At 41.8% G+C, this 7,762-nt stretch overlaps 1 protein-coding gene across 1 annotated transcript; it reads left to right on the top strand.

Moving 5' to 3' along the window:
* The first annotated feature begins 867 nt into the window (after positions 1-867).
* On the top strand, positions 868-7,250 carry LOC119360694. The gene is made up of 10 exons (XM_037626222.1): positions 868-1,123; positions 1,275-1,481; positions 1,612-1,780; positions 2,196-2,482; positions 2,583-2,812; positions 4,746-4,917; positions 5,011-5,220; positions 5,307-5,455; positions 6,512-6,785; positions 6,898-7,250. The coding sequence occupies exons 1-10, from the start codon at positions 868-870 to the stop codon at positions 7,125-7,127; spliced, it is 2,184 nt and encodes a 727-aa protein (XP_037482119.1). The 3' UTR covers positions 7,128-7,250.
* Positions 7,251-7,762: the final 512 nt, after the last annotated feature.

Genomic DNA, 7,762 nt, shown 5'->3' with positions numbered 1-7,762 from the left:
AGAGAGAGAGAGAGAGAGAGAGAGAGAGATGGCCTGCATAATTTTAGTACGGGCCGGAATATAAGTTGTTCCGCACAAAGCAAATTATTCTAAAGAAAAGTATAGCAAATGATCACGTTTTATGGCACAAGTGCACGCTACACAATTCCTCTTTGCGTCAAGTCAGTCTGCTTTTTTTTTCATGCTGACAGAGTCAACCCCCGGAATGGTCCACTTCCTAGTTGTAAATTTCCATGATACTTCACTTTGCAGTTCTAACAGTTGGTAAGATGTCACTGGTTACGTAGTAATGCAAAAAGCTACTCGAAAAGGGGCCAAAACTACAATGAAATCATTTAAACGGTTACATTTGTTCTAGTCGAAGAGAGAATTTACGTGCATAGTCACTACTCAAATCTCCCAATCTACAACTCATATTTGCTTAAATAAATACTCTCTCCATTCCTAAATATAAGTCTTTTTTAGAGATTTCAATATGGACTACATACGATGTATATAAACGCAGTTTAGTGTGTGAATTCACTCATTTTGCTCCGTACATAGTTCATATTGAAATCTCTAAAAAGACTTATATTTACGAACAGAGGGAGTAAGTGCCAACTTGATGAGTCAGTAAGAAGATATACCTACCCTGCAAAAAAAAGTAAGAAGATGTACATGTACATTCGTAGAAAAAGCCCACTAAACACACATTTGGTTGACTGGAAAATCATCATATTATATGTGCATTATAACTAACCTTATCTTTGCCTTGTTAAGCACGGTATGCTTGCTTATATATAGCATTTGGAGACCAAGCATGGAAGCCCCAACTGACAAGCAGGAAGCAGCTAGCAAGCGTTGCTACCGCAGCGCAAGCAACCAAGTATGAGGCCACCTCACGCAGCGCTCCTCTTGCTCTTCATCCTAGCGTACTTCCGCGGTGCCTACTCCAATGGCAGCCGGAGCCGTTTCACATCCATAATCAGCTTCGGCGACTCCTTCGCCGACACCGGTAATTTGGTCATGTGGGCTGATCCCGTCCTTCCGGGTCTACTACTCAAGAACCTCCCCTACGGCGAGACCTTCTTCGGCCACCCCACTGGACGTGCCACCGACGGCCGCCTTGTGCTGGACTTCATCGGTAACTAGAAATGCACTACCAAGCTTGTTCAACTACTGTTAATCTTGCTGACTAAAAGGAGAAAGAGAGGGAGATAGATTACACCTCTATAATTAATCGTTGCTTCCACCCGCAAAAAAGATAAAAAAAATATCGTTGCTTCATTTTCCAGCCGAAGCTCTGGGTCTGCCTTTCGTGCCGCCGTACCTTGACAAGGGGGGCAACTTCTCCGCTGGAGTAAACTTCGCCGTGGCAGGAGCGCCGGCTCTAACCCTGCAATACCTGCAGGGACAGAATTTGACCGTGAACCCTCCTATCAATAGTTCCCTCTATGATCAGCTCGTGTGGTTCCAGAAACTGAAGCCTTCGCTCTGCAAGGGTACGTAGGTGGATGGCTAAATAAACATCAGTCCTTTATCACAAGATTTTCAAAAAGGGCAGTGATTATATATATGTGACATTTATCCTTGTCCAAGTGATTTTCCTCATCGTACGTGGACGGCGTGCAGGTCGACAAGGTACTGATTGCTTCGGGAGCTCCTTGTTTGTCATGGGAGAGTTTGGAGCAAATGACTACAGGAGCTTCCTTCTGTCCAACAGGACTGTGGAACAAGCCACAGCTTATGTTCCCCAAATCGTTGACAGCGTCTCCCAAGGCGTAGAGGTACTCTATATGCTGTGCACAGAATAGATGAAAAGTCCATTCTTCCTTTAATTCCCACAATTTACTTCTCCCACAACATGTTTTTTCTTTTGACTTCATATTCCTGAACACAATACTTGTCTATCTTATCGCCTTATTTTATACTAGCTACATGCTGGTTGCGTCGCCATGACCATATCCAAATCAGTTGGAAATTTATGTTCTTGATTATGTGGTTCTGGCCTGCAAAAATTAGACAGTTTTTCAGCATTCTAGATGTCAATGTCTTTCTCCACAAACTTGATCAAAGTTTGTGAGGTTTGACTTTTAAATATATATATATATATGCAATACATTATATTATGAAATGGAAGGAGTACAAAGAATGGATAATAGGTCTATTCTGTTTGCTAACACTTGTGTATGACTCAAGATAAACTGTTGAGTTAGCAATCCTCTGCGGATACTAATCCGGCACGGCGCCAAGTACATCGTTGTGCCAGACATCTTCCCACTTGGCTGCGTACCCACAGTGCTCACAAAGCTTGCTAGCCCAAACAAGGTGGATTACTATCGGAACGGATGTCTGAAGAGTGCGAACAGGCTGGGGCGCTACCACAATTCTCTCCTCCGCCAGCGGATCAGTGTGCTCCGGCACAAGTACCCCCATGCGAAGATCATTGCCGCTGAGTACTACCGACCCGTCCTTGCGTTTCTAGATATGCCGGGGCATTTTGGTGAGTTGGTCCTTTCTGATTAAAATTTAGGTCTTCTGCAGTTCAAAATTAAAGTAGCGTCACAGGAGCAAAGATGCATGTGACCTTTTAATCTCTCCAGGACTGAACAGTAGCACAACCCTCCTCACCTGTTGTGGTGCCGGAGGACCTCCTTATAACTATGACTTCGACTCAGAGTGCGGGCGGCCGGGGGTGATGGCGTGTGCAGATCCATCTCAAGCCCTTCAATGGGATGGTTTCTACCTTACGGAGTCTGCCTACTGGGCCGTTGCCGATGGGTGGCTCCATGGCCCCTACGCGGATCCACCGATAATGCACATTGCATGCTCATAATTCGTTTCCTACTGGCCTAAAACACATGTGTAGTAGAGTTGAAAATTCAGATCCACGGGCATGCATAAATTTATGTCTCTATATGTATTGGCTTGAAGCAATTATCGGTTTAACTAAACTAGTGGGACACCCCGTGCATTTGTGTGTTGAATTTAATACATATTGTTGTACAAGTTATTTTCTATTTTTACCAATTTTGGTGGAGTCTATATCTACAATACCAAACATATAGTCCCTTCGTCCGGAACTACTTGTCACAAAAATGGATAAAAAGGGTGTATCTGGAACTAAAATACGTCTAGATACATCCATGTCTTCGATAAGTAATTCCAGGCAGAGGGAGTACCATATAAAAAATTCATGATGAATCTCATGGTAGTAATTTAATATTCTAGATGTTGATAAATATATCTATAATGGTGAAAGTTTATAAAGTTTGACATAAAAAACTAATACACACACTATATATTGGAATCGAGAGAGTATTGTAGAGGAACGTCTAGGGGTGCGAGTGGGAGTGAAGCTCCCCTATGATACGGATCAGTATTGACTTAGGTCATTGTTGTTATATATGCCTCATGTAAGCTGCCGCACGGGATAAGTCCATCCTTGTAATCCCCAACGTTTGTAACCTCTTCCAATATAGTGAAGGTTTACTAGCTAGCGAATGTGGTTTTTTTCCCTTTCGTGTTGGAGGGATTTTCCATGTTAAAACCCTTGTGTCCTTTTGTGATTGATTTAGGTCTTCGTCGTTTCGTTTGCTTGTCGTATCTCTAACAGACTGCATGAACGGCAAATGTGGCAAATTAACACATTTTATCGTATTCTAAATTTGAGATGTACAAAATAACAACAATTTCCCCCTTTCACAAAACTCAACCCTGCTTTTATTCCTTGGTGAGCAACTCAGATTTACGAACTAGTCCACTCCCTAGTTGTAATTTTGAATGATACTCCATTTTCTAGGTCATAATTTTCATTAAGGTGCCCATAGTTAGTTACATAATAAAGAAAAAAATGCTAACTTCCCACAAAAAAAATGCTACCCTTTGTCAAGAAAGACCAAAACTACGGTGGGATCATTTAAACTGTTAAATTTGTTGTCGAGAGAGAGACATGGCCAGCATAGTATTAGTGCGGGCCGGACTATAAGTCCTTTCGCTCATGAAAAATTATTCCAAAAATAAGTATAGCAAAAGAGCACGTTTTATCATACAAGTGCACCCCCAAGGACAATTCCCCTTTGCATCAAAGTCAGTATGCTTTTTTTCTTCCTAGGAAAGTCAACCCCCAAAGTAGTCCACATCCTAGTTGTAGTTTCCATGGTACTTCACTTTGTATCCTAATTCTCGATAAGATGTCATTGGTTACGTAGTAATGCAAAAAAAAAAAAAAAAACGAGTATCTTTTTCCAAAAGGGTCAAACTACAATGGAATCATTTAAACTGTTACATTTGTTCTAGTCAAAGAGAGAATTTGCCTGCATAGTCAGCATTGATCAAGTCACAGAATCTACAGCTCATATTTTCTTAAATAAATAGGTGCCAAGTTGAAGAGTCAGGAAGAAGATATACCTGTAAATTCATAGGAAATGCCCATCAAACATACATTTGGTTGACTGGAAAATCATAATAACATATGTGCATTTTAATTAACCTTCGCTTTGCCTTGTTTATCACGGTATCCTTGCTTATATATAGCATTTGGAGACCAAGCATGCATGGAAGCCCCAACTTACAAGCATCAAGCAAGCTTTGGTACAGCAGCGCAAGCAACCAAGTATGAGAACACCTCATGCAGCGTTCCTCTTGCTCTTCAACCTGGCGTGCCTCTGCGGTGCCTACTCCGGTGGCGGCCAGAGCCGCTTCACCTCCATAATCAGCTTCGGCGACTCCTACGCCGACACGGGTAACTTGGTCATGTGGCCTGAGCCCTTCTTTCCCGGTCGTCGGGCAACTCCTTCGCCGACACCGGTAATTTGGTCATGTGGGCTGATCCCATCCTTCCGGGTCTACTACTCAAGAACCTCCCCTACGGCGAGACCTTCTTCGGCCACCCCACTGGACGAGCCACCGATGGCCGCCTTGTGCTGGACTTCATCGGTAACCATCTATATATACACTGCCAAACTTAGGCAACTACTGTGTACAAGTCAACCTCTGCTGATCCTGACTAAACGCTGCTTCATCTTACAGCCGAGGCTTTGGGTCTGCCTTTCGTGCCGCCGTACCTCGCCAAGGGGAGCAACTTCTCCGCCGGAGTCAACTTCGCCGTGGCAGGAGCGCCGGCTCTAACCCTGACATACCTGCAGGGACAAAATTTGACCGTGACGATCCCTCCGATCAACAGCTCCCTCCACGATCAGCTCGAGTGGTTCCAGAAACTGAAGCCTTCGCTCTGCAAGGGTAGGTGGCTAAACATCAGTGATCAGTCCTCGGTCACATAATTTTTAGAAAGTACCGTAATCATCGTACATCGATGGCGTGTGCAGAACAAGGTGCTGATTGCTTCGGGGGCTCCCTGTTTATCATGGGAGAGTTTGGGTCAAATGACTACAGGAACATCCTTATGTCCAACAGGACGGTTGAACAAGCCTTAATTTATGTTCCTCTAATTGACAGCATCGCCACAGGCGTAGAGGTACTATACTATACTGTGAACACACTGGATGAAAAGTCCATTCTCCCTTTAATTCTCACAACATGTATTCTTGTCACTTTAATTCTGCAACGAAAGACTTGTTTATCTTTTATATGCTAGTTGCGTCACGCCGTGATCATATCCATCATTAGGAAATTTGGTTCTTGATTATGTGGCTAGAATCAATGGAGTTCCACATAAACGATTTTCCAATAAGTAATTTTAGAACTAATAAATGTTGAGAAATTTTCTCACAAAAAAATGTTGAGAAATTATTAAAACAAGTCAAATGAGATTTGTGAAATGTGTATTTTTGGCGCTATAATAATATAATTTGTTAAATTGTGATCCAAATTATGACCGTGTTGGACAAGGTACCTTCTAGTGTTAACATAGTACGAGAGGTATAAGGATTCACACATACGAATACAACTTTCTTTTTGTCCCCAAGGACTCTTATTTATTGCCCTCTATATGTACCACATTTAGTCGCATGTGTCATGCCATCTTGTAGTTGTGATACTTCTATATCATAGTGAAATTCCACCTTCCTCTGTTCGTGGATTTTCCACGCAAAAGTATGTCTCTCATCTCTAGTGTAATCTCGTTTTATATAACATAAATCATCACATCAAAAATATTGTTCTAAAAATATTTATTATCAAAACAGTATTATATAATAACATTGTTTTCTAGATAAATTATAGTAATATTTCAACTGGCTGTTTTAAGATGCACTGCCCCAATGTGTCCAAATTGATACCGGATAAATTTCCATTATCTGAATTGAATACATTTTTTACCAATAAGAGCCCATCAAGATTGTAAAATTAAATTGCAATATGAATTTTTGAAACTAAAAATAATGTGAACTATTAATAAGAGGACTGCCAGCTTACAGTGCTTAAAAAAAGGACTCCCAGCTTACTACAAGCTACTGTGGGTACTGTAATATACAAAGAATGGGTGATAGGCATATTTTGTTTGCTAACACTTCTATCCTTATATGTTAGTGCATGGCTCAAACTAAACTGAGGAAGTGACAATCCCTTGCAGAAACTGATCCAGCAAGGCGCCAAGTACATCGTTGTGGCAGACGTCTTCCCGACTGGCTGCATACCGCCAATTCTCAAAATGCTCGCTAGCCCAAATAAAATGGACTACGATCGGCATGGATGCCTGAAGAGTGGGAACAGGCTGGGACGCTCCCAGAACTCTCTCCTCCGCCAACGGATCAAGATGCTTCGGCACAAGTATCCACATACGAAGATCATTGCCACCGAGTACTACAGACCCATCCTAGCTTTTCTAGATATGCCAGGGCATTTTGGTGAGTTGGTACTCCTTTCTGATTAATTTAGCCAGGTGTTCTGCAGTTCCGGATTAATGTAGTGCCACAAGAAAAAGATGTGAACTTACAATCTCCCCATGGCATCTTGCAGGACTGAACAACAGCACAACTCTCCTCACCTGTTGTGGTGCAGGAGGCCCTCCATATAACTACGACTTCAACACAGGGTGCGGCCTCCCGGGTGTGAAGGCGTGCACAGATCCATCTCAGGCGCTTCAGTGGGATGGTTTCCACCTAACAGAGTCTGCCTATAGGGCCATCGCCGATGGGTGGCTCCATGGCCCCTATGCGGATCCAACGATAATGGACATTGCACGCTAATACGCTCATAGTTTGTTTCCTACTAGCCTAAAGTGCTATCTGTACTAGAGTTGATAATTCATATCCACATGTGTGTGCAAATTTCTTTCCCTATATGTACTCCCTCCATTTAATTATACAAGGCAACTACGAAATAAACATTTTACATCTATACAAGGCCACCAATAGTAATCGAGACAAAAGTTAACAATATTCCCTCGTACTGGCATAATACATGCATGCATGCAATCATAATGGCACCGCACTCAGTTTCCTATCCCTTCCTTGCATGGATGCGGCATATTAATGATCGAAAAAGAAAAGCTAGTATAGACAACAAGGCCTTAATTTTACAGTTTGATACATGTAATATGAGTTTGTGGCCTTGTATAAAAAAAATAGAGGAAGTATCTGGCTTGAAGCAGACATCCATTTATATAAACTGGTGGGGCATCCAGTGCATATGTGGGGTTAAATTTTATACTTATTATTCTACATGTTGTTTTCTATTTTAGCCGAACTCTCTGATGCGAAACTTTAGCAACAATATTTTCTATATGAATATGCTCATACAAAATTATAGAATATAATAATGTTGAAAATAAGATTTGACAAGTATAAGTATATTATTTTCACGTCAAAAAAATTATAAGCTT

This window comes from Triticum dicoccoides, chromosome 2B (genome assembly GCF_002162155.2).
Source record: "Triticum dicoccoides isolate Atlit2015 ecotype Zavitan chromosome 2B, WEW_v2.0, whole genome shotgun sequence".
NCBI lineage: Eukaryota > Viridiplantae > Streptophyta > Magnoliopsida > Poales > Poaceae > Triticum > Triticum dicoccoides.
Note: the sequence above shows the minus strand (reverse complement) of the source record. Positions and strands in the feature narration are given on the sequence as shown.

Excerpts from the sequence above, each read along its gene's own strand:
- LOC119360694 (XM_037626222.1), top strand. The coding sequence starts at position 868 with ATGAGGCCACCTCACGCAGCGCTCCTCTTGCTCTTCATCCTAGCGTAC. Across the intron at positions 1,781-2,195 it reads GTAGAGGTACTCTATATGCT|CAATCCTCTGCGGATACTAA; the intron begins GTGCACAGAATA and ends CTGTTGAGTTAG. Across the intron at positions 6,786-6,897 it reads AGATATGCCAGGGCATTTTG|GACTGAACAACAGCACAACT; the intron begins GTGAGTTGGTAC and ends GGCATCTTGCAG.